General features: G+C 43.3%; 1 protein-coding gene and 1 long non-coding RNA gene across 5 annotated transcripts in view; one reads left to right on the top strand and one right to left on the bottom strand.

The window, feature by feature from the left end:
* The window catches only part of CALN1 (calneuron 1), a 157,491-nt gene extending 140,943 nt beyond the window's left edge, over positions 1-16,548 (top strand). For all 4 annotated transcript variants that reach the window (XM_068656293.1, XM_068656294.1, XM_068656295.1 and 1 more), the window contains 2 exons: positions 4,183-4,336; positions 9,869-16,548. In XM_068656293.1, the coding sequence (XP_068512394.1) occupies positions 4,183-4,336; positions 9,869-9,996 (282 nt within the window). In that variant the 3' untranslated portion in view covers positions 9,997-16,548. The remainder of the gene's footprint in view (positions 1-4,182; positions 4,337-9,868) is intronic.
* LOC137842357 (uncharacterized) overlaps positions 1-22,110 on the bottom strand; it is a 65,804-nt gene that overhangs the window by 22,553 nt on the left and 21,141 nt on the right. The window contains exons 4-5 of the long non-coding RNA XR_011089027.1: positions 5,305-5,550; positions 1,112-1,332 (exon numbers count right to left, since the gene is read on the bottom strand). This is a non-coding gene — a long non-coding RNA (uncharacterized lncRNA). The remainder of the gene's footprint in view (positions 1-1,111; positions 1,333-5,304; positions 5,551-22,110) is intronic.

Raw genomic sequence — 22,110 nt, 5'->3', positions numbered from 1 at the left:
AGACTTGGGCCCAGTAGGTTCAGGACAAGTTGGTATCCAAGCACTGTCCTAGCTAAAGCCATAGCTGCCAGAGGAGCCAGTCCTGCCCCTTGGTGAGGATTTTTATTGATGCAGCTTTGAGAGAAGTTGCGAGTCACCCGAACAGCCCCACTCACTGTGCCATGCAGGGTCCTATCCTGACATCGCCCACTCTGCACAGCAGCAAGGCCAACTTGGGGTTCAAGAAATGAGCTCTACCACTCTTTTTTTGAAAGCTGAGATGATAATTAAAGGAAAGTGTCATAAGTATTTTTTCAGCATTTAACTCTTTGAAGAACCAAGCGCTTCTCATAGGGTCACTTGCCTGCACAGAGCAGAAGGAGAATGTGCTAGATATGATACAGCAGTATCTGCAAAAGGTACCAGCTGTGAAACCAGTGTTCTGCAGCCATGACAGCTGTCAGCTGCAAACTTTGGAAACTGCGTGTAGGAAGACTGAAGGAACTGGTCAGGACTGTGCTTTCATTCCCAGCAGGGAATTCAAAGCAAGGGACTGTGTTGGATCAGGTGCATTTTCCAAAATGTCCCAGAGTGTCTCTTGGGACAACATGAGATGTGTCTGTTTAGGGATATGGTTTAGTGGGGACTGTTAGTGTTAGGTCAGAGGTTGGACTCGATGATCTTGGGGTCTCTTCCAACCTAGAGATTCTGTGATTCTGTGATTCTGTGCTGCTTACAGTTACTCAAGTCCACTAAACTGCATTGGACAATTCCTGGTGCTCTCCATAAGAAGCCAAACACACCTGTAACTAGTGCAGGTTTTCATTCAGGGTTCTCATGCATCACATGGGGCGTTTGAGCATCAGCACTGCGCACAGTTTGTTTCTATAGCACTGCTTACAGTGTATTCCAAAAGCACCGACTCAGAAACGACATCATTGATTTCTCCTAATTATAAATCCTATAGAAAGTTTTCAGCTTGCAACAGTCACAGTTTTCCTCTCAGCAGAGCCAATAAAAGTTAAGAGTTGCTCCCTGGTTACTGTCATTACAACAATAAAAAGCCAGAGTAATTGAAAAGTGAATCAGGGAAGCTGCCAGATTGGAGAGCAATGATAATAGAAGAAATTACCTGGAAGCCCAAACCCGATGCAAACTATCGTCTCTGGCTGCACTGAGCTCAAGCCCAGTGTGGACAAACTCCTGTGCTGATGATGGAGGAAATGCCTGCTGGATGCACGTACTGGAGCAGAGAGCAAAGCAGGAGCAATGAACATATGCATGCAAACAGGCCAAACACTCAGGGCATGAGCCAGCAATGGTGATTTTGACACCCATCTGAGATGGTTCCTCCTAGAAGATGAAAACGGTAATGGAACAATATAAAATATTTTTCCCTATATTAGCATCAAGCTTAAAAGTAGGAGCCAGAGACACAGCAACAGATGGATATTTGACAAGAGAATTTTGTCCCGTTAGACACACTAACTGGTATAGGAATACCCCCAAACCCACAAGTCATTACTGTTTCCACATTGTTAAGACCAGCAGATGCCTGTGTCTGTGTTTGTAATCCAGGTAGCCTGAAGCAAGACAATAGGTAGACTCTGCAAAAGCTTGTTAGTGGCAGTGCTGTTATAAAGAGAGACCTGCAATGATTCCTAAGAGCAAAAGGAAAGGAGCAGCATATGCCAGCACAGGGGACTGTGTGTCTTTTACCCTCCACAAGGCCAGCATGCATGCACCATACACAGGAGGTTCTTTGTCCTCAACTACCCTGCCCAGATGAAGTCTTTGAGCATTTCCATTAAGTCTAAAGGAGGCTAACACAACACTGCAAAAATCCTCGGTGGCCACAAGTAAAGATCAGATCACAGAGACAGTGCTCTGGGCTTTGAGGCACTCATAGGGGTTGAGCATCTGTCCACGTTGGAGAACACAAGTTTTGAACAACTTCTAAAAAATCATTACTTTAAGGGGGAGGGGCGGGTGGGGAGGTGGGGGGGAAATAAGCCCATTAAAAAAAAAAAAAAATGGGGAAAAAACTGTTTGTATTGGCCTCAGAGAACTTTTCCTGAGCCAAGAACAGTAAGAAAACTCCAGCACAGGTTGAATATTACACCCTGATGAGATGTGATAGGTTAACCCCATGCCATCCAGTGGCTCCTGCTGATAGAAATTGGCCACTAAGTGAAATTAAGGGTTTCAGCATAGGGTGGACTTAGGAAGACACCAGGGCCAAAGTTCAGGTTTGAGATCTGCCAAGAGAAAAACTTCAAAGGAGAGCAGGACTGGGTGGCAGGTGATAAAGCATTGCTGCTGCCCACGAGTACGCCTCTGTGGCACTGCAGGAAGCCAGCCGGGAGGGATGCACACCCTGGGCAGCCTCAAGACACTCCACAAACCTCTGCTAATGACAGCTCCTGACACTGCTGTAAGACAAGCATACACATTAGCCCAAGTTTCCACACCTTTATTTGACAGGAGAAATGCTTTTCATAATCATAGTTGTGAAGTACACTGTTGCTTGATTTTACTTGCTCTTTTAACATATAAGAAGACAGATTACAGGTGGTGAAATTTCCTCATGCACAATAAAGAAAGCTGGAAATATGTGACTAAATACCAGGGGGGGTTGCAATCCAACTTTGAACTGTGCGGCAGGGGACCACTGGTGACAATTGCATGCTCGCTATTTTTAGCTGGGCAGCATGAATATCGAATCCCTGAGGAACAAGGAAAGCAACAAAACAAGCATACCAACCAAATCAGGGTTTCAGAGAACTCATCTGGGGCAAAAAACAGGAACTGTCTGTCTACTGTACCCCTGCTGTTCACTTTTCTGCAGATTTACTGCACCAAGTTTTAAATCATTAATAGAAAAATCATTTTAAATCATAAATAGAACTATAAAAATCAGTGTTTCTAAGATAGATTAATGCATATGGATGCATGCAAATCTGCTTATATGCACACAGAAACACATAAATACTTTGAGGTCCAGGTTTAATCACAGTGCACTTATTTCCCCCAGTTAATCACTTTGAGAATTAATAATTTTGTATCTGTGCAATGAGGTGTGGAGCAGTGGTCAGGGAAGACAACCTTAGATAACACACCAGGCGGCTCAGAGCTGATAAGGTTTGTCCTGTCCTTATCAACCTTGGGGAAAAGGATTGGGGATTTACGCTGTACTGTTTCTGAAATGCCAGCTATATGATCTGATCATTCATTATCACAACACTCTCAATTGCAGAAGTGGGCACAAGTTTGCATCGCCTTTCCTCAGTGTTAACACCACAGTGTTAAGCCAGGGTTGTTTGTTTTTTCTGAGGTTTCTTGAAGGTAGGCAGCTTGGATAAGGGTGTACAAGCCCTGGTACTCACTGTTTGGTGCTGGCAAACCTGTGTTTGGGGTTGTAAATGCTGAGATGCCAAGGTGCTGCTCACATGCTGAGATGCAGGCACACTACCTGCCTATCAGCAGCAGCACAGGAGGAGATGTGGGAGGGCTCAGAGCACTTCCATCCTTCTTCAGTGCCTGCACTGATGGCTTGGAGAGGCTGGTATCCTCCCTTGGGCTGCCAGTCAGACATTGGGAACCCCCTCTCTTGTGTACCATTAGCAGATGTTAATACCATGAAACTTACACCTGTGCAAAGTTCCTCTGCTGCAAAATGTTCATTTCTACATATTCTGCAGGAATAATCTGGGTTTAAAGCATTTATCTGGTATATGCAGAAACAGCATTTACCTACTGGATCTACATTTCTGCAAGGGAAATGTTCTCTGCTTGTGCTCTCCACACTGCAGTTAGGAGGAAAAACAGGGCAGAGAGAAGGTTGTGGCTCATGGCAAGGTGCTGGAGGTGCCAGGGGAATTTCTGAGGGCTTTACCTCTTCCAGGATTGCCAGGGCTGATACTGGATTGCTATATTTCCAGCCTGGAAAACAACCCCTTGCTTCCCTACAGCTCTACCAGCAATAAGTAAGCTGCAAGAGCTCTAGCTACATCCAGTTGAATTATTCACACTGTTAGTGTTAAATGAACCCAAAAGAGCAAAATTTGCAAAGTTATATTGAGGTGTTGAAATGAGGTTGAAAAAACCACAAGTAGGGAACTGCAATGTGCCCACATGCCTCTCTTCCTCCCAGTACCACGCTTGTTCCTGCTGGCCGTGTCTAACTCGGTTCTCTTCCCACAGTTCGACATGCAGAGGATAACACTAGAAGAGCTGAAACACATCCTCTACCACGCCTTCCGGGACCACTTAACGATGAAGGACATTGAGAACATCATTATCAATGAAGAGGAGAGTTTAAATGAAAACTCTGGCAACTGTCAAACAGAGTTTGAAGGTGAGAGAGAAAGTTTCTGTACTATTATTTTATTTCTGCTTCCTTTGTGAAACTCAGCCTGGTCCACAATATGCAATGGGCAAAGTTGCACAGAGTTAGTGCGGAGTTACTTCAGGACTTCTCAGCTTTGAGATCAATGCTCAGTCTACTAGTTCACACAGCTTTTGAGCCAATACCAAAACCCTTTCTTTCTCATTTGTCCCCTAACCTTGGAGTATGCCCAAAGCAACTTTTATATCTGATGGTTTGCAGAGCCACAGGGTGGTACTTGGGCTGTTTCACTTTGGAGCCAGCAATACATTGAAATTCACAGGCCAGCTTCAGTGCCTCTTAGGAAATGAAAAAGAATATTTGTGTCAAACATAGCCAACCTGGTCTATTTTTCCCCTCAGTGTAGCAGCACAGCAGACAATATTACAAAGCCCAAACCATGCATTCATTCACAGTACAGATATCCACAGACTCCTGGCAAATAAATCAGCTTCTAGGCCAGAGGAACTCATGGTGCTCCAAATTGTTGCTGGTTGTAACAACCAAATCTAAAAATCATCTCAAGTGCAAAAAGTCCAGTGAGATATATACAAAGAAATGTAAGGGTTCTGCACATCACCCTGGTGCTTTCCCATCCACTGAAATGCCATGTTACATCGTCCATTTGTGGGAAATCCTGATACTCCGAGGGGTCAAGTAGCCTCTGAAAAGGCACTAGGTGGAGATAATGAAGCATCAAAACAAAGCAAAGGATAGGCATATTAGTGCAATTCTTAGCCTGGCTAATTAATGGGATTCAGACACTGTATCCAGCACAGTCATCCTGTGCTAAATACTGCAGAAAAGATGTAGAAGAGCACGGCTGAATTTTAAAAAGTCTGCAGGAGGGAGGTAAGCAGCGACACTCTTCAAACCAAGCCAAGCAACATTTTTTTTTCCTCACAAAGAGCAGCAGGGAGGAAGGGATGCTTACTTACATGAATGGAGTTGTTAGTCCCCGCTGACCTGCTGATTCAGTGGAGACATGCGCCAGCTGTCACTGCTGCAAGAGGCATGCAGGCTTCTTTCAGCATCGGTACTTGGGTGAACTATCCAAGTCGCAACAAAAAATGGGTCCGAAAACCGAAATGCTCAGCTTCTCATTTTGGAAGTCCCAGCTTCCAAAAGTACAGCAAGAACAGCTTTCCTCGTGGGATGTTGGCATTGCTGGTGCTAGGCAGAACCTAGAAGCAAAACAGACCCTTTTTTAGATGTTGTTAGGAATACACACACACATACAAATCCACCAGAGAATAAAGATCAACGAAACACTGTCAACCAAGATGCTAAGTTTTGCTCCAGGTCCCAGGAGAAGGGGATGGTTCTGGTCCACAGCAGCTCTGACATGAGCATTTCTCCCAGGAAAGGCAGACTGAGAGCAGGTTATGTCCCCGCAGCTCTCAAGGCTGGACATGCCATTACTTGAAATACCTACTTGTGCCAGAGGAGACACAGCTGCTGTAAGCATTCCCATTTCCCAAAAACAAAATTCCCCACAGGACTCAGAAGCAGGAATGAAAGGGCCTCATGGCATAGACTGATGGCACCAAGGGAGAGCTGTCATGAAGGCTGGGCAGCATCTCAGCCTCGTATTAAGAAGGGTCTCTATGTAAGTTCATCACCCTTCACTCACTTAATTAGTGGAGAGAAAAAGATACTTTATGGATACAATTCCTCTAATTTATTTGAAGCACTATACAAGGATGAGGTGAACTGCACTGTAAAAAACACCTATTTCTTTCAACTGTAAAGGTAGCCTAAAGGGAATAGCTTAGAGGTTCACATCTATTTTTAATGTACATTTCATCCACCCCTCTGAAGTGCCTTTAATTACGGGTAGGAATGAATCCAAGTTGAGCCCTGGTGGTTTTCACTGAGATTTGGGAATGACTCCTATGGGAGGAGAGACAGCGGATATTTTCAGTATGTTGCTGCAATGGGGCATCTCCACCCACTGTCATACCGGGCATGTTCTTGCCATCAAAAAGGATCACTAAGACCTTCCTCCACGGACAGGAAACATTACTATCAAGAAAAGTACAAATGCAAATTTCTGTAAGTCTCAAAATTTTGCCATATAGGCTTCTTGTCATAGTAAGGCCTTCGCAACTAAACTTCATAATATTTATTGTATATCAACACCGATGATGTAAGTTATTTCTCTCTCTCATACGCATACACACACACAACCACACGCACATTTTAAACCAAGTACAAAATTTGTATTATGGTCAGAGACAAGTCTAGGATTTTGTTCAGCTCACTCTGAACATGAGAGTCATTTGCAAGACGTCAGATCTAGGCTCACATTACAACTTTCCCTCCTACACATTTCAAGGGAGTTTTGTTAGCCTTCTACTTGATGAAGAGCAAAGCAATGAAAATGCCCAGCTCCTCAGTACAAGCAGCCCACACCAGCCTTGACAATAAAGAACACAACCAGAAGGGAGGCAGAGTTATATCTTCAGCCCTTCTCACTATTTTTATTAATGCTTAGGGCAGGACAAAGAAGCTCAGAGCCAAGAAGAGTGCATGTTTTTATGGAAAAAGACACAACGAAAGGACAACCTTTTACAATGACATCGCACTAACAAAAATCTATAGTACAAAAATCATTCATCTGGCAGGTCCCTTTATCCAAATGCTCATGACAATAAGCTCTTAGCAAACAAGAGTGCTGGATAGTTACAGTGACCTGTGCTGCCAGCCATGGGTATTTTATCCTCAGCCCTGACATTCAAATTAACAGGATGTGCAAGAGCTGCCACAGGTCCCTTCCCCGCTCTCCCCGGATAAGCATTAGGAGCATCCACTCCTCAGCTAACTCACCTTTGGCAGAGTAATGACAAAAGTCACTATAAATACACTGTAGCTGATCACATTATCAAGCTTAAATCTGCAGAGGAGAGGGTTCTCAATGCTCACCCTGAGCATCTCAGCCCCACTGTGGGCATCATAACCAGCCTGGCAGTCACAGCTAGTGTGCCAGTTGAGCCTATTTCCAGGTGGAGAAGTTACAGATGGTAAGCTGTCTTTGCCACCCCTTGGCCAAGTCTTCACCACCAGCATACCCTCTGCATGTTGAGAAGATGAAGGATGAGCCTTGATGTGCCTTTGATTCTTGAGATTTCCTTTACATTGAATGGGGCACCTCAGAAGAAGCTTCTGGCTCTGACCACATTCAAGGAAACAACTCATGTCCAAACGCCTGCATGTCCCTTGGGTATTAAAAACTCCTATTGGCAACAAAATGCAAAACGCATCAATAATTCAGACCTGTGACAATGCCCACTATGGAAACCAGCAGGAAAAAGAATAGATGCCATGCTCAAAGGATCTATGAATTTGAAGAAATTGAGAGCAAAACCTCATCATCTACAGGGAGGGCAAGAGGGTTTTCATATTTAGGAGGACAAGTCAGACTGCTCCTAGGGCAGCACAAAATTGTGTTAACAATTAAAAAAAAAAAAAAAAAAGACAACTTCAGCTTCTCAGTAGGTAAAGAACAATATTGATGGCTTACCTGGATCCTACTATCTTTAAACTCTATTTTGACTTGATAGTATAACAGAAGACTGAAATTGCTTCAGGAGCAATTCTGCAAGAAATACTGAACATGCTTTACTCTTTTCCATTGAGTAGGAAAATGCCATTGCAGAAAGTCATGGCCAGTCTTCAACTGTTCTCCCAGTCATAATTGGCATCAGAGCCCTATGTTGAACAGCAACACTGACCATGAGGGCTTATGCCACTGTTTTGTTTGCTGGCTGGGGGAGTTTTCAAAGTGCATAAATAACAGAAAAATAAAGACAGAATAACCAAAGCTGTTATTTAACAAGCTTTTCAAAGTGCTGGGCCATCATGCACAAAACCAGGGAACTACAGTATTGATTCTGTGTGCATTATAAAAGCAAACGAAAGAATCAAGGAGTAGAGCCATACAAGCAGAAAGCAAGTAATTTAGGAGGCTGCCGTAAGGGGGATTTCATTATCTGAGCAGAATATAGTGAGTCCCTTGGAGCAATGGTTGTGCAACATTTCCCTGCCCTCGGCATTTTGACTCAAAGTGCTGCCTAACGAGGGCTTCTTGTGCCTCCGGCACTGAGCTGATGCTCAGGGACCGCATGGGAGCTGGGATTAGGACACAGACACTGCTAAATCCTGGCCAGAGGAGGCAAGGAGGGATGAAACAAGTGTTCAAAATGCAGCATCCAGTGCTCCCCGTCTCCGTGTGATGAGGTTCAAGCCTGGATTAAAATAAAGTTTTATTTCTTTGTGCTCAAAACATCCTCCTGGACTTTTCACAGCTTGGGCACTCAGAGCCTTTTTCTGGTCACATTTTGGTTTTAATGTAATTCTGAGCTTGTTGTCAAACCATCTGAAAGTCTCCCATCATCACCAGTACAATTATCTATGGGAAAAGGAAGGTGGGTAAATCCCTTCTCGTACCTAAAAAAGACCTTATATGTGTATACTACCCATATATGTGTGTGAGGATCTTATGACTTTCTGTATCCATCTTGCAGAACCTTCAGAGCCTTTTCAAATGTTGATCTTTGTGGAACCCCTGTACTGTGTGTTGTTCTGGTATTCTTAGGTAGGGAGACTGAGGCAGAGACAAGAACTGGCTTTAGCAGACCACAACATGTATACTTGTTGCTGAACTTAAAAATATAATTACATAAAATATGTCAAATGCTAAAAATCCCATTTGTCTGCATATTAACTGCTGAAATTGCTCTCACCTCTTTTGACAATTGTTCTGCAAGCATTCATTTAAAAAGGTTCTTAGTAAGTCTGATTTTGCTTAGGCACAGAAAAACCTAAAGACAGTTCAAAAAATTCCTAAGGTACTATGCATGCTCATGGGAATGATCACAGTGTTTTTTTAAGCATTGTCAGGGAGCACATCTTGAATCTCTGCTTGCTCCCATTTGACTTATAATTGGAAAAACCTGGACGTGACTAAGGGGATTCACAGAAGACCAATATTTCTGATAAAAGAAATGCATAGAGAACTTCATAAAGAACTTAAAAAAAACACAACCCTACCCTACCCAGATCTACTGAAACACTTAAATCTTCAGGCATTTGAAGGTCTTTAAAGCCAATGTGAGTGAGAAAGGGATTCCCGCAGTACAAGAGGGCAGTCGAATAGGAAAATTGGTATGGAAGTAATGAAAGGTAAGGCTGTTTATTTGGAAATGTCCCAGCTATATTCACCCCAATGGTCTCCAAGGAGAGGTAGTGCTTGGCCAGCACAGGGGATCTTTGAAGTATAAGCTAGAGGGTTCAGCCAAAGTTGGGTATACATTGAGGAGAAGAAGGATTTCCGAGCTCAGTCGATCCCAGTGGAAAGTAAAAATGTTTCTTTGGCCAAGGAACTCATTGAGTAACCCCCGATGGCAGGAGGTAGGAACTAGATGGTCTTTAAGTCCCCTTCCAACCCAAGCCATCCTGTGATTGCATGATGCTATGATCTTTCTCTTGTCTTTCCTGCAGTGCACGCCCAGAAGCAGAACAGACAGACCTGTGTACGGAAGAGCCTTATCTGCGCATTTGCCATGGCCTTTATTATAAGCGTGATGTTGATTGCGGCCAACCAGATCCTGCGGAGCGGCATGGAGTAGCCTCTCGCCATGACACTGTGAACCAAACTGACCATGCATGCGCATGCCACCGGGTGAGCTTCCCCTGAACCGACTCTCACACGGCAAAGAGACAGAGGCAGGCAGATAACGCACCATTCGACAAGGAGCCTGGGGCCAGCAGCGTAACGTGTCTTGTGAATCAACTACATCCTTTTGGCAGGGACATAAAAGGGCTGTCTTAATGCTTTAAAGGTTTTGTTTCCTAATGCAATAAAAAAAAATATACAGGAGTCCTGAATTATTGCTTCAAAACAGCAATGGTAACTTGGAAGACACTTTCATCCAGCAGTCTGTTTTGCAGTTTCAAGGAGGCACAGCCTCGTGACTCATTGCAGCAGGGCTGTCTTTTAACCTAGGGGCCAACTGACTATTATGCATAGCTCTCCGCCGGGCCCACATTCCCAGGAAGTTGATCGTAGCATTGCCACAAGCAAGTCTTGTTCATTTTATTTCATGTACTTCAGCTTCACTTTGTTTTTCCCTTATGACCATGCCTTTGAGTTTACGGCATTAGAGGGGAGCTAGAGCATCCTTGTACAGTATTTTCAAAGTAAAAAGAGGAGAAATTGCCAGCGTCATACAAAATGTCTATTTTTGCTTCATAATACCGCCTTTGACACCAGACTGTGGGGTAGCATGAGTCTGTCTGACATTTTTTCCCACCGCAAATCAGGGTTTAAGAACCACCACCCGCTTTCACACATGGGCATTCCTGAGATTTGTGCAGTCTTCCAGCCAACCCTGCAACCACCAGCACCAGCCTTCTCTTTGGTCCCACCTGCGTATTCAACAACATTTTCTTTTCAGAAGTCTTGCCCTCTCACTATATTGGTATTCAACAACCTTATCTGAGACCAAAACCATAAGGAAAGCTCTTTCTCAGCTTTTCTTCCTGCTACTCATCTGCCCAATTTGTATTTAATTTCATTTGCCGTCGTTGTAATCTGCAGTGAATCCTCCATGTCAGACACCTTCTCATGAGAGACATTACATACCCACCTGTGTGGTGATGTGGGATTTGACCAGCCAGCTGCTCCAGACCCTCACTGGAGCCATCCCACCACCGCTGCCACTGCTCCACCCATCCCATGGATGGGCTCAAGAGAGGATGAGCTGGAAAGCAGGCTGCAGCAAGAGAAGAAGGAATCAAACTTGAGCATACCGCCATATGTTATGTAGTGTGTCAGACTTTCAGATCCCGCAAGTGTTAGTTATTTTTCCTGGAAGAGATTTTAATGTGCAGCAAAGAGAAGATGGAGTGATGCAAACAAGAGACACAACACATCCCGCGGAAAGTGCAGGGACTGCACACTCCTGGAGCCAGGATTACATCGGAAAGTGTTTCTCCTTTTAAACATGATACAAATTCTTGCACTTAGCTTCAGATGAACTGTGCATCTGTGTGTCACCCCTGGGAGAGATCTGGTTTCCTTGACCTCATGGGAGATATTTGTGGCCAGCATATGCGGAGCCAGTGCGGGAAGCATTCACGCAGGCGTCAGAGCTGCGGTGGCTTCATGCTGCCAGCTGGGCAAGCTCCAGAAACACCAAGGAACAGTGAGATCCTGCTCCTGGAACGTAGATGACTGTTTCCTGTGTCATGAGAGGGGGGCAGGATGGCTCCCAGAGGGATTGTGAACCATGAGCTTCCCTTGTCCTACACAGCAGTCATTGGCTTAAGCCTGGATCCATCTCAAAGACTTGTTTCAGGTCTTTTTTTTTGTCTTTTTTTTTTTTTTGGTTACAAGTTCAATTGATAATATTTAACCTGTGTTTCTTTCTCGTAGCCTAATTTGAAAAAGTGTTTCTCATTTTTCTGTCTCCCACTAGCCTTTTAAACTCATGTCACTGCTTAGGATTTCTCTTTAGGTGTGTGTTGTAGTTGCCCACTTCCACAATGCCATTTTCCTGGTGCCCCCCTCCATATCTGAAGATGACAGCTGTCATTTCCAAAGCAGCTGAGTTGTTTTTCTGCCTTCCACAAACACACACTTCTGTATTTCTGTTCTGCTGTGACTAATAGAGGTCAACCACAAAACATTCCGGTAAAATTTTTACATCTCCTAGAAGATAGAGGGATTTGTGTTTCCTATAGGGCAGGAGCAGACTTCAAACTAACAGCAGAAAATCATAGACAAGCTCAAGCAAAGGTTTCACTCTGCTGGGGAAAATCAGGGGTGCTCCCAACACTCACTGTGCTGGATATTGCAGATAATGAGCTTGGAGATCTTTTTGAGGGAACTGTCATCCACATTTTTAGGTCTCAGGGGCACATGAATTGGTGGGGGCAGCAGAAAATAGTGTAAATGTTACTTGCCACCGAGTGGTACTTATTAAGATTTTTTTTTTTCCTGGGATGGTGCTGGAGTGGATGTGGGAAGCAGAGCAGACGGAGATGGAGCATTGGTGGGCACTGACCCACCAACCCCGCTCAGCACAGCAGCTCCATGGGGCAGAGCATTGCCTCTTCTCTTAGCACAGAAAGACAAGTAAAACATACACCAGGCTTTTCTCCACGTTCTTCTCACTCATCCAACAGCTAACACCAGGCAGACTCCAATTATAACAGCTACCTTACAGACAAGATAATCTTTTCCATTCCTCCAAGCTTTCTAGAGGCTCCATAATTTCTACATGCATGTTCCATAAAAAAAAACTTTGTAAATACAGTCATTGTTCAGCACAATTCTTCGTCTTGAAGGTCCATTTGTAAAACCAAACCTATAATTAATATATTGGTAAAAGCCATAGCCTGGGGTCAGTAGAGTTCATTGCAAAACTCCCCACTGATTTTACTGGGTACGGGATTTGGGGATTTTTTGGTTTTGCTTTTTCTGTGGGGAACCCAATTTATCCATTATGAATCAGTGCCATGTCTTGCCAGAGGTCTCCTCTTCCTTCCTAGAGCAGCCTTTCTTCATCTAAAGGCATCTTGAAGATATCCCTTCTTTAATCTGTCAGGCTCTTCTGGTAGTGAGTGGCAATGCAGGATGGATCAGGCCAAGCTGTTTCAACCCTTCCACTCCCAGCAACCTCCAGCAACCTTTCTAGTTACACCTTCCCATCCTTCCTGGCCAGCAGGACTGGACCTCTGTCTCCTCCCTCCCTCTCCCTGGCTCCATTTATGTAACATCCATTTATCTTCTTTCCTTTTTTTTTTTTTTTTTTTTTTTGTATTCTTCTGCATAAGAGATGGAAAAAGGGGCTTTTTTATTGCTTTTACAGACAGTAGGTAAAAATAGAGCAGTAAAATTTCCATTGGAACCTGATGGCAAAGGTTTAGGGGGAAGAAAGTAGAAGAATCAAAGAAATAAAAATAAAAATAAAAACACATCCCATACTTAAAAAAAAAAAAAAAAAAAAAAAAAAAAAAAAAAAAAAAAAAAAAAAAAACACTATTTAAGTGCTAATTAACATACTTTAAAAAATACCCAGACTGCAGCAGGGCTAGGTAGAGCTGTCAGAAAAAGCACTAAACTTATGCTCTTGCCAGTTACATGAGAATTTAAGTGTCTTTTCAGCACTGCAATTCTGTATGAAAAGGATATTGCTATGGCAACCCTCGCTGTTCGTGACATGTGTGCCACAAGTTGGAGTGACACACAGCAATTGCAAACATGCTCCCAGCCACACCAAGGCTGGACAAATGACTCCCAGCAGCCCAGGACAGCCGTTGAGCTCATGGATTAGCAAATTATCAGCAAATTCTGAGCACCCTGAAGATGACTCTGTTGGCTTAGTCACAAAATATAAAAATAAGGTGTGCAATTAAACAGATTGGCACAGAGGGAAAGATTTAAGGTGGCCGTGATTGTTTTAGCTTGAGAGAGGCTTTAGTTTGGTTTGGCTTGGGAGCAAATAAAATTAAGGCAGAGTACGTGCTGCTCAACACAGGCTGCCTTGGGCTTGTTGGGCACATCCATCACGGAGGGACCAGTCCTGATGGGAAGGATTTGGCTTATTGCTCTGGCACAGCGCAGGGCTGCTTTGCTGAGAACCATTTGTGGCTTTAACTTTGAAGGCACAGCCTGATTTTCAAGCACCACAAAGCATTTGCACCTGGAGAAGCCAACGAGGGGGCAGCAAGCATGTGACACTTCAGAGGCCACAGAGAAATGAATTCCAGCAAAAAGCTGCTCTGGGAGCATGGATTGCCTGTCAGATCCGAAGCCATACCATCAGGTCAGCCACAAAGGCCTCAGCTGAGGCGTTACTGTGCAGGCCAAGAGCAGCGTGGTGCTGGACCTCAGGGGCAGGCACTTGCCCACAACAGGCTGCACCACCTCAGGGCCTCACTGGGGCCTGGCTCCACCGCTGAGAAGGCTTTAATAATCAGGTGCAGTATTGGCAGTGGTATAGAGAACTAAAAACCACAAGCAGTGTGGGCAACTGGAAACACTCTTTTAGGGGGCATTTGGTCCTCATGCTGGTAGAGGTCATATAGAGATGACAAAGGACAAAAAGTCTTGAAAAGAAAGAAGTAATTAATTTTTCAGTTTGATGGGTACCTACAAATGTGCTGGTAACTGTTAGAGGACACCCCATTCTGGTGGAGGTACTCATGGACCTCCCCAGGACAGGGGTCACCTGTGGGCAGGTATAGGAGACCTGTCTACATGCCCCCGCTCCCAGGTGAACTAGAGCTGGATATTGGGGTATCACCTGCTGAGAGACTTCATACATGCTATTTGGTGGTTACTGGGCACTCACTTTGGATATGATGAACTGTTAGAGCTGGATGTTACTTGCTTTACGTTAAAGATTTCCATGAACTCGGGGGAAAAAAAAAAGAGAAAAAGATATATAAGATATATGCACTGTTTTAAGCTGAGGCCAGTCTTTCTCTCATAAGTAATAGAATAGTGAGGAAGTAAATCAAGAACAGGTAGGAAGCATTCCTAAAGAGGCTACTTGAGATGGATGAAGTCTTTTTGACAGACTTGGATGAGCAAAGTACCTACTGGCAAACACTTTATTCCATGGAAAGAACGCACTGCATCTTTCTGCCTGCTCCAAAAGACCAAAGCATCTCCTGGGACACCCAGAGGACCATGCAAGGCTATCCAAGGTCCAGTGCTGGCTCTGCTCAAGATGACACATTGCTTTGCGAGGTGCCCGGTACTTTTCAGCTTTTTTCCATGAAAGACTCTCTTTCCCTGCACGTAGCATGCACGTGCCCAGAGCAAGTCGCACTGCCAAGGGCTGTCATTGCACAAAAGCAAGAGTTTCACAGTCCCGAGTCAGACTTAGATCTGCAAAGAGAGAAGCAGTAGGAGGAATACATTAAGATCACTAAGAATGAAGTTCCCTATTTTATCCACCCGTGTAATAAATTATTTAGTTTCTGCTTTATGGATGACTATTTGAAAGAAGAAAAACCAACTCTTCTAAAATGAGAATCTGATAAAGTATCTTTTTTTTTTTTTCTTGGCTCTGAATCATGCTTACATTCCACAGATGGAGATGTACAGAACTTGCTGGTTTTCAATCTATTATTTTACTGTACTGAGTTCTGACAGTGCAATTATATTTCCCTGGCATCACTTAAAACCTATTACTTTCCCAGGAACTAAGGAATTTAATACAGAAAAACAAAAGGCTCAAAACATTTTAATCTCTCTGTGTTGTTGGTTATTATCAGAAACGAATCTTGTTTTTCTCCAGTTCAAGTAGCATGTTTTAGGCAGCTCTATGAAGTGGAGTCTGAAGTTTTTCAGACTTTCGTTCCAGTGGCAAAAGTCTGAAAAATGCCTCAGTTTGGCATCTTCACTAGAAAAGAATTTCAGCCCCAAAATGGAGGGGAAAAGGGAGAAAAAGGAATTCCTCTGAATCTAGTGATCAGTTCTTGGCAATTCGACCATGAAAATACTTTTTTTTTTTTAAATTTTTATTATTTTCTGTCAGGACAGAACAAAATACTTTGTAGCCTTGAAGACTATTACTAAATGAAATTTCCATTTTCCATCCAATTATTTTTCTACAGCTGTTCATGGCCAATATTTGCCAGCATCATGAATAAGCATCTTCAAACCCACTCATCGCTTTAGGCGAGTTCCATAATGCAACTTTCCTTTATCAGCTTGCATTGGCCAACAAGTAGACATTTGACCATCCCATATAAAGCTGTCGAGCTTGCTCTAGTAGCTACTCTTCCAGTCTTGCCAACACTCAGGCATGTTGTCTCTCCTGTGAGCAGTCCCACCACACTCAAACCATGCTGCCGATGTGTTTGCAGCATCAGGCCCCTGGGGTTGCCATTTGACAGCAATCTTCAAAAAAGTGCACATATTTTCATATTGCAGCTATTCAAGAGTGGCATGACGTTTCCCACCATCTCTGTCAGAGGAGCCAAAGTTATTTCAGCTTCATGCAGCAGCTCGTGTTCTCTCAGATTTTAATTGGGGTGGCGGGAGGAAGAAAGCTGAAGTTCCTCTCGGACTCCAGAGTAAATAAGAAGTAACTTGTAACTCATTGGAGTTAATTGGCTTAAGCTGGAAAAAAAAAAAAAAAAAAAAAAAAAAAAAAACAGAATCCAGCCTGTTACCATTTAATCCATGCTAGGATCTAAGTAACCAATGCGTCCTGATTCATCTGTAGGAATTAAGTTCTTCACTAATGCATCCATCTCATTTTTGTCGTCATTTCATCTCCAACTGTTTTCAAGCCATTTACTATTCATTGTTAAAAATTGACCATTTTTGCTTGTTAACAGAAGACATGGCATTTTAATTAAAGAAACAACTCACAAAGTCAGCAACATAATAGTAAAAAAAAAATACTTTGTACAAAACACTGTAAATATTAATATAAATTAACTTGGCATGCAACTTAAATAAATCCTATGTTATTGCAAGTTACCCAAGTGTATAAAGATGTGTATAAAAGGAAAACCGAATGCCATATGTATCGGCTGTTTCCTCTAACCAAACACTACTGTAAATATATACTCTGTATAAAAAGATTTTAATTTTACCATTATTTATGCAATAGAAATAAAGTTGTTTTTTCTTTTGATGAAGGATGAAGTTTCTTTTTTTCCTCATTTTAAAGCAGTCATTGATATTTATTCATGCCCAAGTACAACAGCAAAAGCTAGATTTGCATAAAATATTAGGACAGAGACCCCTTCTTCCTTCTGAGGGATACATGAACATTCGAGGTTTATATTTTGCTTTGAAAATAGATTTACATATTTTAAAGCCTGTTATTACAAAAAGAGCTCCTGGCTGAATAGATGCTGTGGCTGTTCGGAGCCAGGATCAATGCTTCAGGAGTGAAACAGATGCACAGGACTCATTAGTATGCCAAAGAGATGAATTTCACTTCTCCTCTGGAAGTGGTGGAAGTCAAATCAGGACTGGTGAGGTTGGTGGGCACCACATGCAGATCTCAAAGCGAAGGGACAGAACATGCCATGTGTTTTTCCATGGCACTTGCTTAAAGACTTAGAACCACTTTTATTAGACCTACCAGAGATTCAGGGCCTGTTTCCCTGAGCTCAGATGGGCCTGGGTCCTTCTGGAAAGAGCATGTTGACCACAGATTTTAATCCTGTCTCTGCTGACACCAAGGCTTCATACCACGAGAGCTGCACTGTTCAGCTAAGCCACATTCTCATGTCCTGAAGAGCAGATGCTCCCTTGGCTAATCCACAGCTCTCCCTTTCACTGTAGACCATTCCACACAGCTGCTGGTCCTCAATGTCCACCATGTGCTGCAAACCATCTGGCTGGAGGAGATAAGTATGAAGATAATGATTGTCCCCAAAGTTGCTTGTAGAGGTAACTAAATAAAAGCTTTAAAGGAAACAATTGATGCAGGTAAGTAGTTTTCATCCATGTGGACCCAGATCATAGTGGGTAGCCTGCTGGGAGAAACAGTGCAAGCCTCAAAGCTCCCACTGTGCCCCTGTGAGTATCTCCTCTACCTTGTGCTTGGAACAGGCCTGTAATGCTTTCCCTAGACCTATTTTTCAAAAATAGCAGTTCTGGTTCCTTCATTTAAACTCTAAAAAATTAGTATTTTTCCCCAGACAACACTATGTATCACACTCCGTTTCATGGATTCACATTATTTATTAATTGTAAGCATTTGGACAACAGCCTGGTGGCTCAGATACTGTTCCTTATTCCTGGAACCATCACAACTTTTGGTATGAGCAATTATCTATGCATGGATTACCACTGAAAAACAACTGATGCATGAAACGTTTACAAAATTTGTGATTCAATAGTAAAAAAAAAAAAAAAAAAAAAAAAAAAAAAAGAAAGACACTGTACACTTGTACACTCTAGTTGACCTATTATATTATGTAAGTGAAGAGCATTTTAATGAATGGCTTAGGAAGAAGCTTGAATTCATTATAGGAATGAATCAAATGTATTATAGAAATTCCTATGTATTTATCATTGGAACGAGTGAGTAATCAAAGAAATGCACTGCTGGGAGGAGATACCAGCCCTATACCACTCAGCTCTTTGCCAACAGTGTTCATATTCAGAACATTGCAGTCCCAGTCCTCAATGAAACCACATGTTTTGTGTTTCAGCCACCAACACTATTCAGGAGTTAAAATTCACTGGCATCATCACTAACACACATCTTCTCTGTCCAGCAGCCTTTGGTGAGGAGAAGCACAGTGCCAAAGCAGTGACTATGAAACCATTGGGAAATCTTCACTGACTGAAGGAAGAAAACAAACTTTGAAAGAGGAAAAACGTGCCACATTCAGACTCAGACCAAACTGCATTATCCCCACCATAAGAAGAGCCCACAAACATGACCACTGCTCCAGGTCTGCCAAAGCTTATTTAGCTCACATGTTATTTTAGTGCGGTCCATTCAGCAGAGAACAGTGCCCAGACGTCCATCCTTCAGCTGTGCCCACCAGGAGGTTTCAGGTGCCAGCTGCCGGGGGAGCAGGCACTGGCAAGGGGCAGGAATGACTGTGTGGGTCCAATCCAGCTCCTGGGGAGTCGGTGGAAACATTCCCAGACTTGGTGGGATTTGGATTAGGTCATCATACAGCACAGCATTTTGCACCCTGGCTCTTTGCTTTGTTTAAATGGAGTCTGGCCAAGGCCTCAAATTTAATTACTGAAATACAAATAGTGAAAAAATAAAGCTTTCTGTAGTCGGAATAAAATTCAGACATGGCTCCACCTAAAACCTCTTTCCAACATTGGTCTCCTGGAGATCAAAACTCACAGCAGGAAGTGGCTTCAGTTAGACACAATGCTTTCCCCCAGTTAGGTACTCTGCACATGACCCTGCAGGCTGCTTTTCCTGCTTCGATCTCACCCACTCGATACAAACTTCCTCCTGATTAACATCTATAGAAAGAATTTGCTAATGCAAATCCAAGGGCAGTAATTTATTTGGTGAAAGCTAGTTAATCCTGGCAAGGCTTTTCCATGTAAGTATAGAGTAATACCATCTTGTTTTAATTGCTTCTTTAAGAGTTTTTTTTTAAATCAAAAACATTTTAATTAAAAAATTGAGTATCTTCCAGAGTAAAAAAGAGTATCTTCCAGATCTTTTCCCATTTATTCTTCTTTCCACCAAAATTATCAGCACATTTGTAAAGTTCTAAAGAAAGTAATTACAGCAGATGTTGATCGCTGCTGCTAGCATTGAGGCTGCTGAATGCAACACATCAGTCTCCCAACTTGTACTTTTTTTGCAACTTTCTGAAACAGCACATTCTGTACTAAAAGTTTCCATTCTTAGTCTTTGCTCAGAAAGGAGGCTGTCTGTTCAGGAGCTGGTATGCTTTCATGACAACTGCTAAGGATAGGGGAGATTCGGAAGGGAAGAAGGGGGGGGGAGGGAGGAGATACAATTAAGGAACTTTTATAGATGCAAGGTTTGGTCAAGGATCAGCAATGAATGGCTGAAAGCTGGTGATTCCATTGCCATCTGTCCCTCTTGTCACTGGCTGAAAAGGAATGACCACTTCATTGTATCTACAACACCATTTATAATTAATAAAGGTGCTGCCCCATCAATGCTTGCCCGAAAGGCAAGACAATAAATCCCCTGGAACCGCCACCAGCACCTACACTATTATAACACCATGGAAGTATCAGAGTGAAGATGTCATGCCGTAATAAATGTCTTTTAACCCCAATTTCTGTCTAGATTGGTACTTGTCCATAATGAGCTGGCTTTAGAATAAGCTGTCAAAAATAGTTCTCCTTATAATGACAGAAAGCTGAGATAATCACAGGCCAACCAAACATGTCACTACAGAGACAAATTCAGTGCAACAGCATAACCACAGGTCAGCAGCCTGTAGCATGATGCTGATGGTGCAGGCAAGAAAATTTTCAGTGTCCTCTGGCTGGCACAGAGACAGGACCAAGAACCTCTTCAAGCATCCAGAAGTACTCCCTTGATTGCTTGCTGATGGTGGAGTACTCCTAGGTTTCAGCTAAAATACAAGCAAGGACAGATAGAGAAAGCTCTAACGGAAAAGAACCAGCTGAAGTTGTTCAAATGTGCCTGCTCTTCTTTTTTTACATCATAAGTTAGTTTTGCAAAAATTCTTGTCTCTGCCTCAGCCCCTGCCCTGAAGCTATCAAATCTGATCTGCCAGCAATGTGCTGCTCCAGCGGAGATGCCAAAAACAAAAGGCATAAGGACAGGCCCCAACTGGCTGATTTTGACACATCAGCCAACAGTCAAAGTTCATCACATCTTCTGCAAGACTGGAGGTCTGAAATTTCACACCCAGAAAACCTGAGACAAAGCCACAACTATAAATACTTGGCATGAGGGGGGTCTCTTGTTACAGGCAGGGTCACCTCCCTCTAGTGCACCTGCCTCCCCAGCCTGCTGCAGGGACAAAGTGGGGCTCTCAGAGGCATTTCCAATGCTCAGTCCCAAGGAAAACATGACTGTAAGTGTGGCTGCTACTGAGCCATCTCCTGATTTTTCAAGTTCCAGCCTGCAAAGCATTCTACAGAAAGCATTTAAAGCTCCAGAAGTGAAGGATTTCAAATGGAGGGGCTGAGAGACCCCAGCACTGGCAGTATGAATGGTACCACTGTAATAAGGATAATCACTGCATGTTGTATGGAAAACCTCTCAAGTGATTGCTGTTTGCAGAGACTGATTAAATATAAATTAAACTCATCTGCATGTTCAGCAAGATATGTGAATTGAATAGCAAGAGCATCCTCCCCACTGGCTCGGTGGTGTGTCTGGGTAGCTCATCCCATGGCCCGCCCTGTCTGCACACACGAGCTGCTGCCTGTTCTCTGGGCCAGCACCAGCAACCTTGGCGTCTGCATGTCACCAAAATTAAAAGAATCACATTCACTCACATGCAGATGATTTCAGATAGAGTATGAACAAGCAATTTATTACCCTCACATTGTTTGAAAGGTAAGGATGAAGCTCCCTGTCTTTTCACTGCCTCATTACCAGTTACTGCCGCTTGTCTTTATTTCATTTGATCTCTCCAAATGCTTCTCTTGCCAACCCGGCTCCAGTTCTCAGCAATGATTTAAGCACTCCGTGTGCCCTTGCCATTAAGTAACCAGACAAACCATACATGATGCAGGGCCAATTCTGCATCAGCAAGCATCCTGGATAGGATTAAGAAGAGGTTCTTCATCTTCTTCCACATCAAGCCTTAGTGCTAAATCCGAAAGATCATTGAAAGAAAGACCCAGGAAATGGTTGTCATCTCCAGCTTTCAGATCATGTCTGGGCAGCAGCATGGTACAGTATGGCTGGGACTAGCTGTGAGCATCCTGAGTACGGGAGGTGTTTGAAAAACTCATGGCTTTCTCCTGCCTCCACCAAGATGGATTTTCTGACCCTGAGCTAAAGGTTAGACTTGCTAGGAGAAGCCAAGGGATAATTCGTTTCTCAAATTATATGGTCAGAAAGGGCAATTGTGCACCCCAAAATAAATAATTCCAACTCCTGCAATCTCCAAAGAAGACTTTCTGTATTCCAGAAGTTGCCTGGAGACTTTGTGAACAGCCTGACCAAGGGAGATGCATGAAGAAGCTAATGACTGTCAGAGCTGAGGTAGAGGGGATATTGCTTCTCACTGTGTTGTGCCAGCTCCTGCTCTGCTGG

This window comes from Anas acuta, chromosome 19 (assembly GCF_963932015.1).
Source record: "Anas acuta chromosome 19, bAnaAcu1.1, whole genome shotgun sequence".
NCBI classification, from domain to species: Eukaryota; Metazoa; Chordata; class Aves; order Anseriformes; family Anatidae; genus Anas; species Anas acuta.
The sequence above is the reverse complement of the archived record's forward strand: the minus strand, read 5'-3'. Positions and strand labels throughout refer to the sequence as shown.